Source organism: Pleurodeles waltl, chromosome 5, assembly GCF_031143425.1.
Source record: "Pleurodeles waltl isolate 20211129_DDA chromosome 5, aPleWal1.hap1.20221129, whole genome shotgun sequence".
In the NCBI taxonomy this organism is placed as follows: Eukaryota; Metazoa; Chordata; class Amphibia; order Caudata; family Salamandridae; genus Pleurodeles; species Pleurodeles waltl.
In genome coordinates, this window is record NC_090444.1 from 1,801,112,018 (window position 1) to 1,801,136,815 (window position 24,798).

Below are 24,798 nucleotides of genomic sequence, written 5' to 3' on the forward strand. Positions count from 1 at the left end.
AGGTCTAGCAGTGTTGTGTACCAGGGTTGCCTTGCCCAAGTTGGTGCTATTAAAATGAGTTTGAGTTTGTTTTGACTCAATTTGTTTACCAGATAAGGAAGGAGAGGGAGAGGAGGAAAAGCGTAGGCAAATATCCCTGACCAGTTCATCCATAGGGCATTGCCTTGGGACTGCCTGTGTGGGTATCTGGATGCGAAGTTTTGGCATTTTGCGTTCTCTCTTGTTGCAAACAAGTCTATTTGAGGTGTTCCCCAGAGTCTGAAGTAAGTGTTTAGAATTTGGGGGTGAATTTCCCATTCGTGGACCTGTTGGTGATCTCGAGAGAGATTGTCTGCAAGTTGATTCTGGATCCCTGGAATAAACTGCGCTATTAGGCGAATGTGGTTGTGAATTGCCCATCGCCATATCTTCTGTGCTAGAAGGCTCAACTGCGTTGAGTGTGTCCCCCCCTGTTTGTTTAGATAATACATTGTTGTCATGTTGTCTGTTTTGACAAGAATGTATTTGTGAGTTATAATTGGTTGGAAAGCCTTTAATGCTTGAAAAACTGCTAGCATTTCTATGTGATTTATATGCATTTTTGTTTGATGTACGTTCCATTGTCCTTGTATGCTGTGTTGATCGAGGTGTGCTCCCCACCCTGTCATGGAAGCATCTGTTGTTATTACGCATTGTGGCACTGGGTCTTGGAATGGCCACCCTTTGTTTAAATTTATACTGTTCCACCATAGAAGCGAGAGGTAAGTTTGGCGGTCTATTAACACCAGATCTAGAAGGTGACCCTGTGCTTGTGACCATTGTGATGCTAGGCACTGTTGTAAGGGCCTCATGTGTAGTCTTGCGTTCGGGACAATGGCTATGCAGGAAGACATCATGCCTAGGAGTTGTAATATCATCTTTGCTTGTATTGTCTGTGTTGGATACATGCGTTGTATGATGTTGTTGAAATTTTGAATTCTTTGTGGACTTGGAGTGGCTACTCCTTTTGTTGTGTCTATTATGGCTTCCAGGTATTGTTGTACTTTGCACGGCAAAATGTTGGATTTTGCAAAGTTGACGGTGAAACCTAGTTTGTAGAGGGTTTGTATGATTTGATTTGTGTGTTGTAAGCACTTTGTTAGTGAATTGGTTTTGATTAGCCAGTCGTCTAGATACGGGAATACATGTATTTGCTGCCTTCTGATGTGTGCAGCCACTACTGCTAGACATTTTGTAAAGACTCTTGGTGCGGTTGTTAAACCAAAAGGCAATACCTTGAATTGGTAATGTATTCCTTTGAATACGAACCGTAGGTATTTCCTGTGCGACGGATGTATTGGTATATGGAAATACGCGTCTTTGAGGTCTAAGGTTGTCATGTAGTCCTGTAGTTTTAGCAATGGTAACACCTCTTGTAGCGTGACCATGTGAAAGTGGTCTGATTTGATGTAGGTGTTTAGTATTCTGAGGTCTAGGATTGGTCTCAGTGTTTTGTCCTTTTTTGGTATTAAGAAGTACAGTGAATAGACTCCTGTGTTTGTTTGTGTGTTTGGTACTAATTCGATTGCATTCTTTTGCAATAGTGCTTGAACTTCTATTTCCAGAAGTTCGGAATGTTGTTTTGATAAATTCTGTGCTTTTGGTGGTATGTTTGGAGGGAATTGTAGGAATTCTATGCAATAACCATGTTGGATAATTGCTAAGACCCAAGTGTCTGTAGTTATTTCCTCCCATGCTTTGTAATAATGACCTATTCTTCCCCCCCACTGGTGTTGTGTGGAGGGGGTGAGTGACATCTGAGTCACTGCTTGGTTGTAGGGGTTTTGGGGCTTTGAAATTTTCCTCTATTCCTAGGGAATTGCCCTCCTCTGAATTGGCCCCGAAAGCCTCCCCTGTACTGTCCCTGGTAGCTGGACGGTGTTGCCTGCGAGGTTCTGGCTTGTGTGGCCTGACCCCGAAACCCCCCTCTAAAGGGTGTCTTGCGGAAGGTGCTGTAGGTTCCTCTGCTCTGCGGGGAGTAGAGTGCGCCCATGGCTTTAGCAGTGTCAGTGTCTTTTTTAAGTTTTTCGATTGCCGTGTCCACTTCTGGTCCGAACAGTTGTTTTTCGTTGAATGGCATATTGAGCACTGCCTGCTGTATCTCTGGTTTGAACCCAGACGTTCTTAGCCATGCGTGCCTTCTAATGGTCACAGATGTATTAATTGTTCTTGCAGCTGTGTCTGCTGCGTCCATAGAAGATCGTATCTGGTTATTTGATATGTTCTGCCCTTCCTCAACCACCTGCTTTGCCCTCTTTTGTAGTTCCTTGGGAAGATGCTCAATGAGGTGTTGCATCTCATCCCAATGGGCTCTGTCATAGCGCGCAAGTAGTGCTTGAGAGTTAGCGATGCGCCACTGGTTTGCAGCTTGTACTGCGACTCTTTTCCCAGCTGCATCGAACTTGCGGCTCTCTTTATCTGGGGGTGGTGCATCCCCAGATGTGTGGGAGTTGGCTCTTTTCCGAGCTGCTCCTACTACGACGGAATCTGGTGGCAGCTGTGTGGTGATGAAAACAGGGTCTGTAGGAGGTGCCTTATACTTCTTTTCCACCCTTGGCGTTATTGCCCTACTTTTGACCGGCTCCTTGAATATTTCCTTTGCGTGCCGAAGCATACCTGGCAGCATAGGCAGGCTTTGGTAGGAGCTGTGGGTGGAGGAGAGGGTGTTGAATAAAAAGTCATCCTCGACTTGTTCTGAGTGGAGGTTTACGTTGTGGAATTGTGCTGCTCTAGCCACCACTTGAGAGTATGCTGAGCTGTCTTCTGGTGGTGAGGGCTTTGTTGGATATGCCTCCGGACTGTTGTCCGACACTGGGGCGTCATATAAGTCCCAAGCGTCTTGATCCTGGTCACCTTGGCTCATGGTGGTGTGAGCCGGGGAATGTGACGGAGTTTGCGCTGGTGAGACGTTAATTACAGGTGGAGGAGAGGGTGGCGGAGTCACCTTTTTCACCATTTTTGTTTGTGGCGCCTGGTCTGTTTGAAACTCCAGTCTCCTTTTTCTCCTAATAGGGGGAAGGGTGCTTATTTTTCCCGTTCCCTGCTGTATGAAAATACATTTTTGCGTATGGTCCACTTCGGTGGATTGCAGCTCTTCCTCAAACCTATGCTTTCGCATCTGAGAGGACAGTGATTGTTCCTCTGTATAAGAGCCTGGACCTGGGTCGGTTACGGGTTGTTTCGGCACCAAAACCCTGCCTGTATCTCTTTTCGGCTCCGAGGTGGCTTTTTTCTTTTTTGGCGTCGAAACCTCTCGGCGTCGATCTTCGTCGGTGCCGCTGTCTCGGCGTCGAGCCGCTTCTACACCGCTATCTCGTGTCGTTGCTTTTCTCCAGCACTTTCTCGATCCCGAGAAGGCTGTGTGCCGGTGTCTCGACCGGAGTCGGACGATCTCGGCACTGTTTTGGCCTTTTTCGGTGCCGATGGTCGGTCACCGAATTTAAGGGTGGAGCCATGGCCTGGTGGCAGTGGCGTCCCCTGGGCCTTGTCACTTTTCTTATGTGTTGTTTTCGACGTCTTACTCACTGTTCTCTGATCGTCGAATTCCTCGGAGTCCGATTCGTGGATCGAAAAGGTTTCTTCCTCCTCTTGTTCCTCGAACTCTCAGTGCGCTGTCGGCGTGGACGCCATCTGAAGTCTCCTGGCTCGACGGTCACGGAGTGTCTTTCGGGACCGGAACGCACGACAGGCCTCGCAAGTCTCTTCACTGTGCTCAGGCGACAGGCACAGGTTACAGACCAAATGTTGGTCTGTATACGGGTATTTGTTGTGGCATTTGGGACAAAAACGGAACGGGGTCCGTTCCATCGACGTTGTTCGACACGCGGTCGGGCCGACCAGGCCCCGACGGGGGATCGAAAACTACCCCGAAGGGCACCGGAGCGCGTCGATCTTCGATGCGGTGTTGATTAACTACGCCGATCCCGAACGCAACAATACCGACGAAAATCTTCCGATATTAACTAACTTTCCGTTCCGAAACTCGGAGCGACAGGAACACGTCCGAACCCGATGGCAAAAAGAAAACAATTGAAGATGGAGTCGACGCCCATGCGCAATGGAGACAGAAGGAGGAGTCACTCGGTCCCGTGACTCGAAAGACTTCTTCGAAGAAAAACAACTTGTAACACTCCGACCCAACACCAGATGGCGAGCTATGCAGAACATGTGTATCTACAGCGACAGATGCCATCGAACATAGGTGTTACGGGGTGGGGAGGGGTAGCCTTCCCAAGCCAATGGAAATGCTTTGAAGTGCATATTTGGTGCCCTCCTTGCATAAACCAGACACACCGGTTCAGGGACCCCCAGACCCTGCTCTGGTATGATACTGGACAAAGGAAAGGGGAGTGACCACTCTCCTGTCCATCACCGCCCCAAGGAAGATGCTCAGAGCTCCTCCAGAGGGTCCCTGAGTTTTGACATCTTGGATTCAAAGTTGGCAGGGAACTCTGGGAGCATCTGAGTGGCCAGTGCCAGCAGGTGACATCAGAGCCCTCCCCTGATAGGTGACCAATCCCCCTTTCAGGGCTATTTAGGGTATACTCTTTGAGTGGTTCCTCAGATACGGATTGCAAGGCTCCAGCAGAATCCTATGCATCCTCCACTTTGACTTCTCACTGAAGAAACTGCATCTGGACCCTCCTGGAATCTGCAAGCTGCAACAAAGAAGCAAGACACCTCCTGCAACATTTCATATCCAGCTCCTGCCACCAACTGCAACAGTTTCCCGGTTCTGCATCCTCTGAAGACAGCCAGTCTTCAGCTTGCATCAGAAGGAAGAAGGAATCTCCCTTGGGGTGAAGGAGTCACTCCCTTGCTTCTGCAGGCCCCACCTGCAACAACTGGCTGCGTGGACGCCCTGTCCTGCTGATCTGCGTGGACCCTGTATCACAGGTGGTGGACTGAATTGGTCTGGACGGTCCTCTTTTCCAGCTGTCACACTTTGGTGGAGTTAAGACCTTGCCTCCACACATATGACAGCACCCACATGCACTGTCTCTTCTGCAGCTGCCAAGGCTTGTTGGCATCCTTCTTCCAAGTCCTTCTTGCATCTTGTATTTCTGGCCCCCAGCACTCTATCCTGCGACGCACAGCTTCCTGAGTGGTTTTCCAGTGGCGTGGGAGCATTTGTCGTAGTGCTGAGTGGACCTCTTCTTCAACTTTCTTGTCCCCATCCTGAGGGACTCCTGTGTGTGCTACCTGGTGTTCCGTGGGCTCTCTGTGTTGCTGAGGGCCCCCTCTGACTCCACCTCCTGGGTAGAGTCCACCTGGTCCCCAGCAGTGTTATTTTTCACTAACCGCGAACTTTGCAAGTGTCGAGGCTTGTTGGCGGACTCAGACGACGCAAACCAGACTGCAATCCTTCATCTGGCGTGGGACATTACTTGCACCCTACAGGAACCCAACTTCAGCTTCTTGGGTGCAGTACTGACTTTTCTTCTCCACAAGTGGTTCTCCTTATGCACCTTCATCCGGGTTAGCAGGGGCTCCTACTCTTCCTGGACTCTTCTTTGCTTCTTGGACTTGGTCCCCTTCTTTCACAGGTCTTCTAGTGTTGCGTATGCTCTCATTATCCTAATGAAACTACTGGATTTTTGGGCGACAAGATCTTTCGCAGTGTGGGGGACTAAGTCTAACAAACGGCAGAGGACCCTTGTCACCCCAAATCCGGGTTGAGCTCTGGCTAACTAGTAGTGCCTCATCTCTCCCAAAGGGAAGAGACAATTGGGCAGCCGAGCGCATGACATCTTAGTGCTTCCCAGGGAAGTCGCGGTCACTCAGATCCCAACCAGTTCTCTCATACACAGTGTGGTCTAATATATAAATGACAAAGGCAGTTTGAGTTTTGAAGATTGGTTTAATAAAACGACTGCATTTTAGATAACAAGGCGTGAACCACAATAACCAGAAACATACAACACAGTAGGATTGAAATAGTAACGAGGAGAGTGAAACATAAGAATAACGCTATCATAATGCAACTAGATTACGTTCTCTCTCCTAAGTTCTATTTTGAGCACAGCATGTTAAGCTCTAAGCCTGCCTTTCAGGTTCCCCCGGGAGGACATCGACCCTCATACCTGAGCAAAGGCCTGCGATCGGGATCAGCAACAGGGCAGTCAGCGTCTAGTTGTGGGTTCCTGGTCGGAATCTCCCTCTTACGTGTATCTGGACTAGGAAGTGTTTTTATAAACAACACACCAATGTTCTAAGAAACGTCCCTACATAAGAATGTGTACTTTCTATGAACCCTAGAGACTAAACTTCTACCACGTCTATCGGCAATGTACCAGACTGTATCCTTGACTGAAGCACAGAGCGAGCAGGAATGTATTGTTTGAGAACTTCAGTGCTGAAGTAAGCTAAACAGTGTGATAGAAGAAAATAAAACAAGACCATGAAACTGGTTATTGTAAAATAACAGTGTGAGGCTAAATAAAATGCATCTAGGACAAAGTGCACAGAGGCCTAATACTTTAAGCAAACGCGCAAAGGCTACATTAAAATATGGCTACACTACACTAGTACAGGAATCCACTGTTGGTGTCTTGCAGTCTTCTGGGTTTTGCAGAATTCTTCTCGTTTGTGTGTGTGTTCTGGGAACGTTAACCCTGCTTTCTTGGTCACTGGGGTGGGTTGTCCCACTCACCTTTGGGCTTTTCTAGTACTCCCAGCTCCCCTCTACACACTACACTTGCCTAGGTGGGAGACAGACTTTCGCATTCCACTTAGTATATGGTTTGTGCTCCCCCAAAGCCCATTTCTAACTATTGTGGTTTTCACTAATTGCACTGCTTTCTAACTGTTTTTATTCCTATTTCTGTACACTAGTGTATATAATGATTGTATTACCTACCTCCTAAGGGAGTATAGTCTATATGGTATTTTGTTGGTATTTGTCTCACCAAACTAAAGTACATTTATTTTGCTAACACTGAGTATTTTTTCATGTGAGAGAGTACTGTGTGACTACAGTGGTACTGCATGAGCGTTGCATGTCTCCTAGATGAGGCTTGGATGCTCATCCACAGATACCTCTAGAGAGCCTGGCTTCTAGAAACTGCCTACACTACACTAATACGGGATAACTGCGTGAACCTGGTATTAGGTGTAAGTATCATAGGTACCCACCACACACCAGGCCAGCCTCCTACATTGGTGGTACAACAGTGGGATAAGTACTTACATTTCCTTATCACTGTCACCTGGTGCTTTCCACAGGAAAGATTACTCCTTACCTACAGACACACCATACCTAGTGCAGAAATCTAGTCTGTAACGTTTAGGCAAACTAGGGTATAAGCATAGCCCTTGCTCAAACTTCTTTCTGAAAGACTAGGACATAGGTGATGATAGGTACACCGTACACCATGCTAACAGACACCATGTCTGCAGCTGGACCTAGCTCCGAGGTCATGGACTCTCCTTAAGAGGGCCTGACCTTCAAGGAATTGAAGGGGCTATGTTCAGTGAGGAAGCTAGACATGGGGAAGAACCCTAACAAGAGTCTGCTCTTGAGCCTCCTCCTTCAGGATGACAAAGAACATGCTGGTAGCCAGGAGGAAGGAGGAGACTCTAACCCCAGTGAGTTAGAGAAGAATATTTTAGGCCCAAGGGAGGGTTCTTTAAATGATCTTGCAGTTCCTAGCAGACCAACTAGCGCAGCTGGTAGTGGAAGGGGATGTCACACAGATAGAGCTCCCTTTACACCCAGAAGACAAGTAACTAGGGTCACTAAGTCTAGGGAAAGATCCACTTCTGCCCACTCTCATATCACTTCGGTGTCTGAGGGGTCACACTGCATAACTCCAGGGGATGACTACAGATGGAGAGCTCAGAAAGCTCAGACTGGAGGAGGCCAGGCTGAGGCTGCAGCAGCAACAGCTAGCCCTTGATAGGGAGACCTTGGCAGTGGAGAGGGAGAGGCAGGGGTTAGTACCCCATGGTGGCAGCAGCAACAGTTTCAGGGATTACAGAGTCAGGGAGGACTCCATGGATTCCAGAAACTTGCACAAAAGTGTTCCCCCAAACAAGGTGAGAGATGACGACAATAAGTGGTTAGCTGCACTTGAGAAGGCCGGTAAAGTTCCAAGTGCTCCTTAAAGGCAGTGGGCTGCTATTCTCCGGTTGTCCTTCTCTGATAAGGGAGGAATAGACTTCTTACTGTCAGAGAGGAAGTTGCAGACAACTACAACATACTCAAAACTGCACTTTTAGATGGTTTTGGTCTCACCAATGAACAATATAGAATCAAGTTCAGGTAGACCAGAAAAGAGGCCTTTTTGTGGACTGTTGTGTTAAAGCTTTAGAAGGCTGGTTACATGGCAGCAAAGTGTCTGACTATGAGGGCTTGTATAATCTATTACTGAGAGAGCATATGTTGAATAATTGTGTGACTTGTTGCACCAGTATTTGGTAGACTCCGATCTGACCTCTCCAAGAACTGGGAAAGAAGCCAGACAAATGGGTCAGAGCAAAGGTGAGTAGAAAGGCTCATACAGGGGGTGTCAAGGACAAGAAGGACGGTAAGTCTAATGACAAAGGCCGGGACAAAGATAAAAGTAAAGAGTCTTCACCTGGCCCACAAAACTTTGTTCGGGATGGGTCTAAATCCTCTTCTATTCACAATCAGAATAAAAAAGCTGTGGTGGTATATTTGTAGAAACAAAGGCTATAGGGCAGGAGATAGCTCTTGCCCTAAGAAAAGCACAACACCTCCTACCACCACTACCCCCATTGCTACAATTAGTGCCCCTAGCAATAGCAGTGATGGTGGGAAAACTAATACTACAAATAGTCAGTCCAAGAGTGTAGCTGGGCTCACTATGGGCAATGTAGTGGGGGTTGGTTTAGTTAGGGAAACCAATGAGGCTGTTTTAGTCTCTGATGGTGGTATTGACCTTGCCACCCTTATTGCTTGTCCCCTTAATATGCATAAGTACAAGGAAGAACCCCTAATAAATGGTGTTCAGGTTGAAGCCTACAGGAACACAGGTGCCAGTGTCACAATGGTGACTGAAAAACTGGTGGCCCCTGAGCAACACCTACTTGGTCATCAGTACCAAGTGACTGGCGTCCACAACAATACTGTAAGCCACCCCATGGCAGTTGTTGATATCAACTGGGGGTGGGGTGGGTGGTGGTTGGGGAAACGGGGGTGTTACTGGTCCTTAACAGGTTGCAGTGTCCACAGACCTACCTGTACAGTGTCTACTAGGGAATGTCTTGTGGACTTCAGCATTGGCTGAAGTAGAGTTGGAGGCCCATGCAGAAATGCTAGGCATATCTTTGCTTTAACAAGGGCTCAGGCCAAAAGGCAAAGGGAACAGGGAAACTTGGATCCTGACAATATGGACCAAGAGCTTCCCAAAAGCAGGGCTAAGAAGGGTAGGAAATTATCCCCTATCCTTCCCTCCAATGATGATGATGATGATTCCCCCTTTGAGGAGGAGGAATCAACACCTTGGACAGAACCTACACCTGAAGAAATTCAAGTTGACACAGCTGAACTCTTAGGTGCAGGGGGGCCTGCCACGGGTGTGGCACAGCCAACTTGGCCCACACTTGAGGATTTGAGACAGCAAGCTGTCAAAGAAGCAGCAGGGGATGTCAGTGTCACCCACAGGGTGTACTGGGTAAACAATCTCATGTATTCAGAAGCAAGGAAACCCAAACCTGGTGCCACCAGAAGATTGCTCATCCTTCTGCAATACAGAGAGTTTTTGTTGACTTTGACACATGGCATTGCCCTTGTTGGTCAATGTAGGACGCTGGCTCTGTATATACTACTAGTGTGCACAGAGTCCAAGTGTTCCCCTTAGAGGTAAGATAGTGGCAAAATTAGATAATTCTAATGCTCTATTTTGTGGTAGTGCGGTCGAGCAGTAGGCTTATCAGAGGGTAGTGTTAAGCATTTGTTGTACACACACAGGCAATAAATGAGGAACACCCACTCAAAGACAAAATCCAGGCCAATAGGTTTTTAATATAGAAAAATATCTTTTATTGGTTTATTTTAAGAACCACAGGTTCAAGATTTGAAGTAAACACATAAAATGCAAGGTACTTCACATAGGTAAGTTAGGAATTTTGAATAAAAGTAATATCATATACAGTCTTTGTTAAAATGGCATTACGCTATTTTAAAAGTAGAGACAGTGCAAAAATCAACAGTTCCTGGGGGAGGTAAGTAACACACTTACAAGTCTCAGTTCCTGGGTATAGGCAGCCCACCGTTGAGGGTTCAAGGAATCCCAAAGTTACCACACTAGCAGCTCAGGGCTGGTCAGGTGCAGAGGTCAAAGAGGTGCCCAAAACACACAGGCGCCTATTGAGAACAGGGATGCTCGGGTTCCAGTCTGCCAGCAGGTAAGTACCCGCGTCCTTGGGGGCAGGCCAGGGGGGTTTTGTAGAGCATTGGGGGGGGGGGGGGGACACAAGTAGGTACAGAAAACACACCCTCAGCGGCACTGGGGCAGCCGGGTGCAGTGTGCAAAGCAGGTGTCGGGTTTTATATTTGATTCAATGGAGGGACCCGGGGGTCACTCTAGCGGTGCAGGCAGGGCACAGGGGGCTTCTTTGGCCAGCCACCACCTGGGCTAGGCAGAGGGTCGTCTGGGGGTCACTCTTGCACTGAGGTTCGGTTCCTTCTGGTCCTGGGGGCTGCGGGTGCAGTGCTTGTTCCAGGCGTTGGGTCCCTTGTTACAGGCAGTCACGGTCAGGGGGAGCCTCTGAATTCTCTGCAGGCGTCACTGTGGGGCCCCAGGGGGGGTCGTCTCGGGCTACTCACAGGGTCACAGTAGCCAGGGAGCCCTCCCTGTGGTGTTGGCTCTCTGGATCTCAAGCCGGTGGCGTCAGGTGCAGTGTGTGAACTCCAAAGCTTCCGGCGGGAAGAGTGAGTTATTTGGAAGTTGCTTCTTTGTTGCAAAGATGTTGCTGTTGTTGAGCAGAGCCGCTGCTCACAGGAGTTTCTTGGCTCTGGGATCAGGGCAGTCCTCTGAGGCTTCAGACGTCGCTGGTCCCTGTTGGATGCGTCGCTGGTTGCAGGTTTTCGACTCAGGAGACAGGCCAGTAGGGCTGGGGCCAATGCAGTTGTCGTCGTCCGTCGTCTCTACAGGCTTGTAGATCAGCAGTCCTTCTTTGTAGTTCAGGTGGCAGGAATCTGATTTCCTGGGTTCAGGGTCACCCCTAAATACTAAATTTAGGGGTGTGTTTAGGCCTGGGGGGCAGTAGCCAAAGGCTACTGTCCTTGAGGGTGGCTACACCCTCTTTGTGCCTCCTCCCTGAGGGGAGGGGGGCACATCCCTATTACTATTGGGGGAATCCTCCAAAATCAAGATGAAGGATTTCTAAAGGCAGTGGTCACCTCAGCTCAGGACACCTTAGGGGCTGTCCTGACTGGTGGGTGACTCCTTGTTTTTCGCATTATCTCCTCTGGACTTGCCGGCAAAATTGGGGGCTGGCATCTCCACTAGATGGAGTCCCCCTGGGGCATTGCAACACGAAGCCTGAGCCTTTGAGGCTCATTGCTAGGTGTTACCGTTCCTGCAAGGGGGGTGGGGGGTGTTAAACACCTCCACCCAGCCTCAGGCTTTGTTTCTGTCCTCAGAGAGCACAAAGGCTCTCACCCCAGGGGGGGCAGAAACATGTCTCTCAGGAGCAAGCTGGCACAGACCAGTCAGTCCTGCACTGAAGGATTGGGTAAAATACAGGGGCCGTCTCTAAGATGCCCTCTGTGTGAATTTTTTAATAAATCCAATACTGGCATCAGTGTGGGTTTATTATTCTTAATTCAGTGTAGCCATTATGGAGCTGTGGAGTTCGTGTTTGATAAACTCCCAGACCATATACTTAATATGGCCACACTGTACTTACAATGTCTAAGAATAGACTTAGACACTGTAGGGGCATATTGCTCATGCAGCTATGCCCTCACCTGTGGTATAGTGCACCCTGTCTTAGGGCTTTAAGGTCTGCTAGAGGGGTGACTTACCTATGCCATGGGCAGTATTTTGTGGGCATGGCATCCTGAGGGGGATGCCATGTCGACTGTCGTTTTCTCCCCACCAACACACGCAATCTACAAAGGCAGTGTGCATGTGTTAGGTGAGGGGTGGCACAACATATGCTGCAGCCCTTAGGGACCTTCCCTGGTCACATGGCCCTTGGTACCACTGGTACCTTTTACAAGGGATTTTTTCTGTGTGTCAGGGGTGTGCCAATTGTTGAAACAGTGGTACATTTTAAGTGAAAGAACACTGGTGTTGGGACCTGGTTAGCAGGGTCCCAGCACACTTCTCAGTCAAGTAAGCATCAATATCAGGCAAAAAGTGGGGGGCAACTGCAACAGGGAACCATTTTCCTACAGTCAATATGGGGCAAAGCAAACCTTGGGACAGGTTGATCCCTTACTTTAACTGACCCCACATGTCAGAAGACACTAAGGAATGTTGTTGCTACTGTGTCACTTGTCAAGCCAGTGGCAATATAGGTGGCACTCCAAAGGACCCCTTAATTCCACTTCCAGGGGCTGGGATACCCTTTGAAAGGGTAGGGGTTGACATTGTTGCCCCCCCTTGACTCTCCCACAGCTTCTAGAAACGGGTTCATACTGGTGGTGGTGGACCATGCCACCAGGTATCCAGAGGCCATACCTCTTATGACCACTACAGCCCCTGCAGTGGCCAAAGCAATACTGGGAATCTTTTCCAGGGTGGGTTTCCCAAGAGGTTGTATCAGACAGGGGTAGCAATGTCATGTCTGCATACCTAAAAGCAATGTGGAAAGAGTGTGAAGTAACATACAAATTCACTACACCTTACCATCCCCAAACAAATGGGTTGGTTGAGTGTTTTAATAAAACACTCAAAGGAATGATAATGGGACTCTCTGAAAAACTCAGGAGGAGATGGGATGTCCTGTTACCATGCCTCCTCTTTGCCTACAGGGAGGTACCCCAAAAAGGACTGGACTACAGCCCCTTTAAACTCCTCTTTGGTCACCCTGTTAGGGATCTATTAGCTCTTGTGAAGGAGGGTTCAAGGAACCCCTGAAGCCCCCTAAAACAAGATAGTGGGCTATATACTTGGCCTCAGATCAAGGATGGCTTAATATATGGAGAAGGCCAGTAAGAACCTTTAGGAAAGCCAAGATTTGCAAAAGCAATGGCATGACTAGAAGGCTGTCCTGACTGTGTACCAACCAGGGCAGAAAGTGTGGGTCCTGGAACCTGTGGCACCAAGAGCACTCCAAGACAAATGGAGTGGACCACACATCATATTGGAGAAAAAGGGTGAGGCCACTTATTTAAGAGACCTTGGCACTTCAAGAGGTCCTCTCAGAGTACTTTATGTGAACCGCCTAAAGCCCTGATATGACAGGGCTGACTTAACCCTGCTCATGTCCACTGATGAGGGACAGGAAGAAGAGTGACCCTCTCCCTGACCTCTTTTCTAATACTACAGCTGATGGTTCAGTTGAGGGGGGTTGTCTTAGCAGATTTCATTTCTCAGTCTCAAAATGAAGACTGCAGAAATCTCCTGGGACAGTTCTCAGAACTGTTTTCCCTTACACCTTGTAGGAAGTTGGCTCTGTATATACTATCTCAAAGTAAGAGATAGTGTGCACAGAGTCCAAGGGTTCCCCTTAGAGGTAATATAGTGGCAAAACTAGATAATACTAATGCTATATTTTGTGGTAGTGGGGTCGAGCAGTAGGCTTATCAGAGGGTAGTGTTAAGCATTTGTTGTACACACACACAGGCAATAAATGAGGAACACACACTCAAAGACTTACTCCCGGCCAATAGGTTTTATATAGAAAAATATATTTTCTTAATTTATTTTTAGAACCACAAGTTCATGATTTGAAGTAAATACATAAAGTGAAAGGTACGCCACACAGGTAAGTTAAGAACTTTGAATTAGAGCAATAACATACAGTTTTTGTTAAAATGGCAATAAGCTATTTAAAAAGTATACAGTGCAAAAAAAACAGTTCCTGGGGGAGGTAAGTATTGGTTAGATTGTGAGGTAAGTAAGACACAAGTCTCAGTTCTTGGGCATAGGCAGCCCACCGTTGGGGGTTCAGGGCAACCCCAAAGTTACCACACCAGCAGCTCGGTCCCTTGTTACAGGCAGTCTCGGTCAGGGGGAGCCTCTGGATTCCCTCTGCATGTGTCGCTGTAGGGGTCCAGGGGGGTCGTCTCAGGCTACATACGAGGTCGCAGTGGAGTCCTCCCTGTGGTATTGGCTCTCTGGATCTCGAGCCGGGGGTGTTGGGTGCAGAGTGTGAAGTCTCACGCTTCCGGCGGGAAGAGTGAGGTCTTTGAAAGTTGCAGAAAAGTTGCAATATTGTTGCTGTTTGTTGAGCAGAGCCACTGCTCACAGGAGTTTCTTGGTCCTTAGGTTCAGGGCAGTCCTCTGAGGCTTCAGAGGTCGCTGGTCCCTGTTGGATGCGTTGCTGTTGCAGTTGTCTTCAGTCATCTCTGCAGGGCTTTCAGGTCAGCAGTCCTTGTTTCAGGTTGCAGGAATCTGATTTCCTGGGTTCTGGGGTTCCCCTAAATACTAAATTAAGAGGTGTGTTTAGGTCTGGGAGGGCGGTAGCCAATGGCTACTGTCTTGGAGGGTGGCTATACCCTCTTTGTGCCTCCTCCCTGAGGGGAGGTGGGCACATCCCTAATCCTATTGGGGGAATCCTCCAAAACTAAGATGGAGGATTTCTAAAGGCAGGGTTCACCTCAGCTCAGGGCACCTTAGGGGCTGTCCTGACTGGTGAGTGACTCCTCCTTGTTTTTCTAATTATCTCCTCCAGCCTTGCCGCCAAAATTGGGGGCAGTGGTCGGAGGGGCGGGCATCTCCACTAGCTGGGATGCCATGTGGCGCTATAACAAAAGGGGTGAGCCTTTGAGGCTCACCGCCAGGTGTTACAGTTCCTACAAGGGGAGGTGAGAAGCACCTCCACCCAGTACAGGCTTTATTCCTGGCCAAAGAGTGACAAAGGCACTCTCCCCATGCGGCCAGCAATTCATCTGGTTGTGGCAGGCTGGCAGAAACTGGTCAGCCTAACACTAGAAGTCGAATTGGTATTCAGGGGGCATCTCTAAGATGCCCTCTGGGTGCAGTTTACAATAAATTCCACACTGGCATCAGTGTGCACTTATTGTGCTGAGAAGCCATTATTGAACTGTGGAGTTCGTGTTTGACAAAGTCCCAGACCATATACTCTTTATGGCTACCCTGCACTTACAACGTCTAAGGTTTTGCTTAGACACTGTAGGGGCATAGTGCTCATGCACATATGCCCTCACCTGTGGTATGGTATGTGGTATGTGGTAGTGTACCCTGCCTTAGGGCTGTGAGGCCTGCTAGAGGGGTGACTTAACTGTGCCACAGGCAGTGTGAGGTTGGCATGGCACTTTGAGGGGAATGCCATTTCGACTTAGTCATTTTCTCCCCACCAGCACACACAAGCTGTGAGGCAGTGTGCATGTGCTGAGTGAGGGGTCCCCAGGGTGGCAAAAGACATGCTGCAGTCCTTAGAGACCTTCCCTGGCATCAGGGCCCTTGGTACCAGGGGTACAATTTACAAGGGACTTACCTGAGTGCCAGGGCTGTGCCAATTGTAGAAGCAAGGTACAGTTTAGGGAAAGAACACTGGTGGTGGGGCCTGGTTAGCAGGGTCCCAGCACACTTTCAATCATAATTGGCATCAGCAAAAGGCAAAAAGTCAGGGGGTATCATGCCAAGGAGGTATTTCCTTACACACCTGGTCAAACCACATTGTGTGAACACACCATTGATACAGGGGACAATTTGCCTGTAAAAAGTAAAATTTACAGGCAATCTGATCATAAGGGATTGCATCAAAGCAGAGGTGCAAAAGATGCTTGACCTGGAAGTCATTGAGCACTCAGAGAGTCCCTGGGCTAGCCCAGTGGTGATGGTCCCAAAACCACACTCAGAATAGGAAAAGAAAGATGAGGTTTTGTGTTGACTATAGCAGGCTCATTACAGTAACCAAGACAGATGCTCATCCAATCCCCAGGGTAGATGAGCTCATAGATACACTGGCATCTGCAAAGTATCTCAGCACTTTTGACCTTACTGCAGGCTTTGGCAGATTAAGTTGTCACAAGATGCTAAACAAAAGACAGCATTTTCAACCATAGGAGGGCACTACCAATTCACAGTAATGCCCTTTGGTTTGAAAAATGCACCTGCCACTTTTCAGCGATTGGTGAATACCGTCCTCCACGGTCTGGAAGCCTGCAGTGCAGCATATCTAGATGATACAGCTGTCTTTAGCTCCACCTGGGATGACCACCTGGTCCACCTATGGAAACTTTTAGAGGCTCTGCAGAAAGCAGGCCTTACTATCAAGGCTTCAAAGTGCCAGATAGAGCAGTGAAAAGTGGTTTATCTAGGACACCTAGCAGGAGGGAAACAGATTCAACCACTACAGGGGAAGATTTAAACCATTTAGGATTAGACTCCCCCCTACCACACAAACCCAGGTCAAAGCCTTTTTAGGTCTCACTGGGTATTACAGGAGGTTCGTTAACAACTGTGGCTCCATTGTTGCCCCCTCTTAATGACCTCACCTCCAACAAAAGGCCTAAGAAGGTATTATGGACAGCCAGCTGTCAAAGCTTTTGAGTAAATTATACTGGCCAGGTGCTCTGTACCTGTTCTAAAGAGCCCAAACTACTCCAAGAAGATCATAGTTCAAACTGGTGCTTCAGAGGTAGGGGTGGGGGCAGTTCTATCACAGCCTAATAGAGAGGACCAGGATCAACCAAGAGCTTTTATTAGCAGAAGTTTGTCCCCCACCCCCTTCACAGTTCCAAGGGATCCCAATGGGCTGCAGCATATATTTTGCCACCCACAGCAAAGGACTGCCACTGCAGCCTACGTGAAAAAAATGCAAGCACCCTTTCGCTGCCATTTTCACTGCACCAGGTCACTTATAAGTCAACCTTATAGCAGTCCCTCCAGGCCTGAGGGGAGGGTGCAAAGTACCTGTGTGTGAGGGCACCCCTGCACTAGCAGGGGTACCCCACGAACTCCAGGCCCATTTTCCCAGACTGCGTGAGTGCAAGGACGCCAGTTTACATGTGTACTGTCAGAAGACACTACCATTACCATTTCACTCTTCTAAAGGTCTTCCAGGCATCCCCAGCTGCTGCCACCTCAGACTGGTTTCTGCCCAGGAAGTACTCTCCGCTTGGAAATAGATGTAACAGGCTGGGGATGGGTAGCGCCCCCAAACCACTGGAAATGCTCTGAAGGGCACATTTGGTGCCCTCTTTGCATAAACCAGTCTACACCAGTTCAGGGACCCCCAGTCCCTGCTCTGGCACTAAACTGGACCAAGGAAAGGGGAGTGACCACTCCCCTGTCCATCACCACCCCACGGGTGGTGCTCAGAGCTCCTCCAGAGTTTTCCCTGGGTTCTGCCATCTTGTTACCAAGGTTGGCAGGGAACTCTGGGAGCATCTGAGTGGCCAGTGCCAGCAGGTGACGTCAGAGCCCCCCCTGATAGGTGATTATCTGGTTAGGTGACCAATCCCCATTTGGAGGGCAATTTAGGGTCTCTCCTTTTGGGTTGGTCCTCAGATTCGGCTTGCAAGATTCTAGCAGGACTCCTACGCAACCTCTACTTTGACTTCTGGCAACTGGAACTTCAACTGGACCCTCCAGGCACCGACAATCTGCACCTGCGACGAAGACTCTGCTTGCAACATTGTTTCCACAGCTCCTTCCAGCTTCTGCAGCATTTCTCCAGCTGTGCATTCTCAGAGGGTGGCAAGTCTTCAGTCTGCACAACAAGGAATCATCCTTGGAGTGAATAAGCCACATCCCCGCATCCGCAGGCACCAACTGCAATGACTACTAACTGCGTGGATCTCCTCACATCCTGAGCTCCGTGGATCCTGCATCACAGGTGGTGGTTTGGAATGGTCCGCTCGGTCCTCTCTACCATCTGTCAAACTTTGGTGAAGGTAAGCCCTTGCCTTCCCACTCATGACAGTACCCCCATGCACTGCATCTCTTGCAGCTACCAAGGCTTGTTGGCATCTCCTCCAAGGGAACTTCAGGATCTGTGTAGCTTAAGTCCCCTGCCCTCCATCCTGCTTGGATGCCTGGAAAAACCTGTAAGACTGGTGGTAGCAATGTGGTCGTTCCTCTAAGAAGCCACCCGAGTGAATGGAATCATACTTCTAATACTTGCATTAGCATTGAGGTATGATTCTGACATGTTTGATACCAAACATGCCCTGGTTCGGAGTTACCATTATGTACCTGGATATAGGTAGTGACCTATGTCCAGTACACATATAAAATGGTGTCCCCGCACTTACGAAGTCCAGGAAAATGGGGCTGAAGTTCGTAGGGGCACCTCACACCCAGGTACCTGCAACCCTGCCCTCTGGGCATACCTAAGGGGTGACTTAGAGTGACCTGGTGCATTGACCTGTAGTGAAACCGGGTGTGTGCATCCGGTTCAAGTAGTCTGTAATGGCAGGCTTGCAAAACCCTTTGCATGGGCTCCCTTTTGGTGGCAGAATAACTGCTGCAGCCCATAGGGATCCCCTGGAATCCCAATGCCCTGGGTACCTAGGTACCATAGCAACACAAAAGGATGATGGACGGAGTGCTGACAATGCAAACACTCGCCCCCAGTCACAGATCAGGGTTTAATCCATCGTTCTTTTGCTCACCATGCCACCCCAGTTTGGACCCAGCCATATGCAAATCAGTCTTGACCCTAAGCGATGGATTTAGGCCCAGATCTCTGTACTGGGAGTGAATGTTTGACATTGTTCAGCATTCCGTCCATCACTTATTCTTTTTGCATTTGTCGCCCTAAGTGGTAAGGGTATGCCCAGGTGTGGGTCCCGTGCTTCCCATGCCACAGGATTCAAGCTAGCCTGGCTGATGAGGGGTGAAACCCCGAAACCGTTCCCAGGATGCTTGTTTCCAGTCCAGGGAAGACCTGGCCTGGCAGTTCGGCCTGGACTGTTCCCATGGGGAACAGGGTCAAGACTGATTTGCATATGGCTACGTCCAATCTGGAATGGCATGGGTAGCAAAAAAACGATGGATTTAGGCCCAGATCTCTGTACTGGAGGTGAATGTCTGACATTGTTCAGCATTCCGTCCATCACTTATTCTTTTTGCATTTACCTAGGTACCATATACTAGGGACTTACATGGGGGACAAGTATGCCAATTGTGGGAAGAAAAAGGTAAAATTTAGAGGAGAGAGCAAAACTACTGGGGTCCTGGTTAGCAGGAACCCAGTAGACACAGTCAAACAAAGTCAAACATACTGACAACAGCCACAAAATAGGGGTAACCATGCCAAGAAAGAGGGCACTTTCCTACACCTATCTAGTGTTTTGGTACTGTGTTACTGTAATAAAGAACCTTTATTTTCGTAACACAGTGTTTTCTTTCATGTGTGTAAGTGCTGTCTGACTACAGTGGTATTGCATAAGCTTTGCATGTCTCCTAGATAAGCCTTGGCTGCTCAACCAAAGCTACGTCTAGAGAGCCTGGAGTCTAGACACTGTATACACTTCACTAATAGTGGATATCTGGGCCTGGAGTATAGACACTGAATACACTTTACTAATAGGGGATACTTGGACCTTGTATAAGGTGTAAGTACCTTAGGTACCCACCAGGCCAGCTTCCTACAATGGATCCAAGCAAACCCCTATTAGTTAGTGGTACAGTGTCTAGACAGCCATGGCTCTCTAGGGTAGCTGTGGTGAGCAGCCAACACCCATCTAAAAGGCATGCGAAGCACTTGCAATACCACAGTAGTCACACAGTAACTTATAACACATGAAAGGAACCACACAGTGTTTACAAAATGAAGGTACTTTATTATAGGCATACCAAACTAGATTTCCAGAGGTATACCTCTCTCTGGAGGTATGAACACACAAGATATACACAGGTAAGTACTCAGGAAGAGCATAGGTTAGCAACAGCCCTACAGAGGGGGCCTAACAATATACTTGAAAAATGGGGTGCAAACAGGTGTCCCCCACCATAGTGCATGGAATAGTTAGATAAGAGATGGGGAGAGTGGAACCCCAAAAGTTAAGTACCTAGAAGATCCTCAGCGGCCGGTTGCAGAGAGGTAAGGTACTGGGTTCTCTCATAGGCTAAGATGGGGACATTGCGGTTGGACAATGCAGAAGCAGGACCGGACTAGTGTACCAAAGAGTGGATTTCAGGTAAACAGGATCTGCAAAAGAAGGGGACAGAGTCCAGTCCACGCACGAGTGTCCAGGTGGGGCAGGGGTCAGTGCCCACACTTCTGTAGCTGAAGATCCAGCTCGACGGTGATGGCTCAAGTCCAGCTGCGGGGCCCAGAAGCTGCAGAGGAGTCCCTGAAGTCGCCTACAAGCTGTCCCTTGATGGTTCCCGGATTGCAGATGGGTCAGTGGTCAGGACCACCACCAAACACAGGCAAATGGAGCTTTTGGAAGTTTTGCAGAGCTGTGGAGGACCAGCAAGGTCCGGGGACTCAACCCTTGGAGGGGAGTCCAGGCTGACCCTCACAAGACAGGAGAGCCAGCAGAAGCAGTCGGAGTCCCCAAAAGCAATCCACTGGGAGCAGGCACAGAATGTTGCAGTAAGGCCTTCAGAACACCTGAAGAGGTGCCCCACGTCACTGGAGCAGCAGTGGAGACTGTCCTTGCAGAGTTGGAGTGCAGGCGGTTGGGGCTACTTGGAGCCTGAAGATCCCTTGGAGCAGGGTCAACAAGCCTTGGTTGGTACAATAGTTGCAGTGGTGCATAGGAATTCTGTCCCAGTGGCAGAAGCAAAGGCTCATTGTATTCCACATTAGATAGAAGCCAGAGAGGACCAAGGGGATCCATCAGAATCACCACCTGTGTTGGAGAATCTTTGCAATTCCGGAGGACAGAAGATCACACCAGCTGGACGTCACTGCCTTAGGTGCCTGCAGATGCAGGGGAGTGACTTCTTCACTCCAAGGAAGATTCCATATTGGTGCAGCTAAAGTCTTGTGACCCCAGAGGATGCACAGCCACAGAAACCATGTTGCAGAATGCTGACAGGAGCCCCGGAAACAATGTTGCAAGGAGAAGTCTTCTCGGCGGTACGGTCTTGTTCAGTTCCTGTGCAGCCCAGCAGCGGTTTCAGAGGCCAGGAGCAGAAGATGTTTTTGCAGCGAGGTCTTGGTGGAGTCTTGCATGACGAATCTGGGAACCCACCCTCAAGGGAGTCCCTCAATAACCCAAAAATGGGGTTTGGTCACTCTATGGAGTGACCACCTATCAGGAGGGGCCTCTGGCATCAGCTTTCTGGCCTACCCAATCAGATGCTCCCAGAGGCCTCTGCCCATCTTGGTTCCAAGATGGCAGAACCAAGTGGAGGAGCTCTGGACACCACCCTAGGGGTGGAGCTGGACAGGGGAGTAGACACTGCCCTTTCCTTTTTGTGTTTCATGCCAGGGCAGGGACCAGTGGTCCCTGGACTGGTGCAAAGAAGATTATGCAAGGAGAGCACCAAATATGCCCTTCAAAGCAGTCCGGTGGCGTGGGAAGGATACTTCTCCCCAGCCCAGAAAAATTAACATCCAATGGAGAGGAGGATGCCCCCATCCCCTACAGGAAATCCTTTGTTCTGCTGTCCCCTGCTTGAACTGGTCAAGCAGCAGAAGGGCAGAATCATGCTAGAGGAGCTGCAGCAGCTCGGGCTGCCTGCAAATCCTGGAAGACTGGTAGTAGCAGAACTGGGGATCCTCTAAGGAACCCCCGAGGGTATGGAATCATGCCACCGATACTGGGATCAGTATTGGGGTATGATTCCGACATGTTTGATACCCAGGTTCGGAGTTACCATTATTAGCACACAGGTAGTGAGTGACCAATGCATAGACAAAATGGCTTCCCCACACTTAAAGTCCAGGAACTGGAGTTTGTAGGGGCACCTCTCTGCTCATGCAGGGGTGCCCAGACACACAGGGACCTGCACCCTGCCCTTTGGGTTGAAAGGGCATACCATAAAATGGGTAAAATGGGGCATGCACCTTTTTAACCAGGCTGCAAGTGGCAGGCCTGCAGACAGTATGAATGGGCTCCCATGGGTGGCAACATACATGCTGCAGCCCATGGGGGACCCTTGGTGTACCAACGTCCTGGGTACCCAAGTACCATATAATAGGGACTTACAGGGGTACACCAGTATGCCAATTGTGGGGTGTAAAGGGTACCAAGACAACCACATTTAGAGGAGAGAGCACAATCACTGGGGTCCTGGTTAGCAGGATCCCAGTGAAAACAGCCTAAACACACTGATAAACAGGCAAAACGTGGGGGTAATCATGCCAAAAAGAGTGACTTTCGTACAGTAGTAAAGTTACAACAGCAAAGGTAAACTTACACAAAAGTGTAAGATTACCTTTGTAAAACAGGCCCTAGAAGACTAAACATATAAAACATTATGGGTAGTCTGCATGGCCCTCAGTCTGTTCAGTAAAAATGTTCAGCTAGCAGAGGTTGGTTACTTACTTTTCAAGGTTGCATTGAAGTCGCTGTCTGTCAACAAGCCAAGCGAAGGCCTTTCACCACTGGAATCATTTTTCGACTGCACGCCCACCTGAGACATAAGAAGAAATGTAGTGATGTAATGCATTTTAATTTAAAGAATATGTAGAAAATTGGGCTAACTCAGTTTAATGAACAGATGTAAGGAATAGTTTCTTACCTGTGACTCCAGTTCTCTCATAGGGGAATCTACATTGAAGTCATAAACATTTTAATAGTTCCACCCACATGCAGGATTCCCAGAGTACTTCTTCATAGAATGTCTTCTTAAGTGTAGACATTCGCCTTTAAGGAAGGTCTGTAAAAGCACTTAAGGAAGAACAATCTGCAGCCTTCAGATTGTACTTCAAAAAAGGGTCCAGGCACCCATACAAACGTATAATTTGAGTTAAATGTTTTGTAAAACAACACCTTTTCTGTAAAAGTAAATGATGCAGGATAGCGGGACAGTGTAGCCTCCTAGGCTGCTATTATACAAGTTTAAAACAGTGACTGTGCCTTTGAGAATGAAGAGAAAACCAGTATCCGATCATGCTCAGCAGGTAGCAGTTGCTGGAGTTTTTTGATGGTATGTGTCAGTTATAGTTAAGTCCAATACTTTCCTTTACTATGTCCAATGGGGAGAAGGGAGGGTTGCTTATAACTTCAATGGAGATTCCCCGTCAAGAGAACTGGAATTACAAGAAACTATTCTCTCTCGTAGGGGTCTCCATTGCTAGTCATAGGCATTTGAACAGAATAGCAAGCCCACTCCTACCAATTGGGCTGGAAAGAACAGAGGAGAGAAGATAGGATGGTATTAAGCAAATACATTTCTGAGGGAGGTTTGTTCTACTTGCATCCAGCATCCGAGTCCAAACAGTAGTGTTTGGTCAATGTGTGAACAGATCTCCATGTGGTCGCTTTACAAATCTCAGCAATAGGGACATCTCATCAAAGCAGCTGTAGCTACTTTGCCCCTCGTAGAATGGGCTTCTGGTCTATCCAAAGTCTTGTTAGCATTTAGGTGTAAAAAGTATGCATGATACTATCCAGTGGGTGAAAGACTGTCAATTATGGCCCGATACATAGAGGTTTAGCCACTTCCAAGCAAACATTGGTCCGATCTGTCACACATCTTAACCATATAAAACTTTAAGACCTGCCATACATCGATGGAGTGAACAGAGCTCTCAACCAGAGGGTTGGAGGATTCTGAAAGAAGGTCGAGAAAGAAATTGTCTGCAGGCCTCGAAAAATCATACAAATGTTACTAGTCCTGCAGGTCGAGTAACGTGAATAATCTACACGACCATAACTCTAATGTACTTGACCTGTAAACAGGTCTCAAATTGTGTGATCCTAGGCAAATATTTCAGTTTACAGAGTAGCCTTTTTCTTCATTCTCACATGTGTACCTTCAAATAAGCGAGCGTAGCATTTCTGCTGTACAAAAAACTTTTACGTTTCATTAAATAGACTAAACGTTTGCACCCTGTATAGCAAGAATCCAGCCCACATAAAGGGGACACATGATCCATTACTTGCCTCTTAGTTTCCTAATAGCATTGCTACCAGAGCAGGAGGGTTTATTTTTAAACACTCACTTTCATTATATATGGGCCAGATGTACTAAAATGCAATTTTGCATTTCCTAAATAGAGACTTCATAGAAACAGCTATTTAGGTAACGCAAAATGCTATGCACAGTGATTCCGATTTCCTAATAGCGATTCCTACAATTTTTTTAACCCTGCCAGGAAATCTTTAATTACTGGGATTTTGAAAAACGTTTTGTGAAAGACATTTTCTGTAGGTATTAAGAGCCACCAAATAAACCTTTATGGAAGAGAACTGGAAGCCAGATTTTGCCAAATGGAGGAGGCAGGAAAGGTTTCTTCTTGGCAAGATGTAGGGTCTATGCTCTTGGAATAACATTGTAAGGAAATGCCTCCTTGGCATGGTTACACCCTGACTTTTTGCCTTTGCTGATGCTAAGTTTTGAATTGAAAGTGTGCTGAGGCCTGCTAACCAGGCCCCAGCACCAGGGTTCTTTCCCTAACCTGTACTTTTGTATCCACAATTGGCACACCCTGACACCCAGGTAAGTCCCTTGTAACTGGTACCCCCTGGCACCAAGGGCCCTGATGCCAGGGAAGGCTGCTAAGGGCTGCAGCATGTCTTATGCCACCCTGGGGACCCCTCAC

General features: G+C 48.2%; 1 protein-coding gene across 2 annotated transcripts in view; it reads right to left on the reverse strand.

Moving 5' to 3' along the window:
* Positions 1-24,798, reverse strand: part of LOC138296808 (exportin-5-like) — a 1,097,230-nt gene that overhangs the window by 697,683 nt on the left and 374,749 nt on the right. For both annotated transcript variants that reach the window (XM_069236256.1, XM_069236254.1), the window contains exon 12: positions 22,577-22,664. In XM_069236256.1, the coding sequence (XP_069092357.1) occupies positions 22,577-22,664 (88 nt within the window). The remainder of the gene's footprint in view (positions 1-22,576; positions 22,665-24,798) is intronic.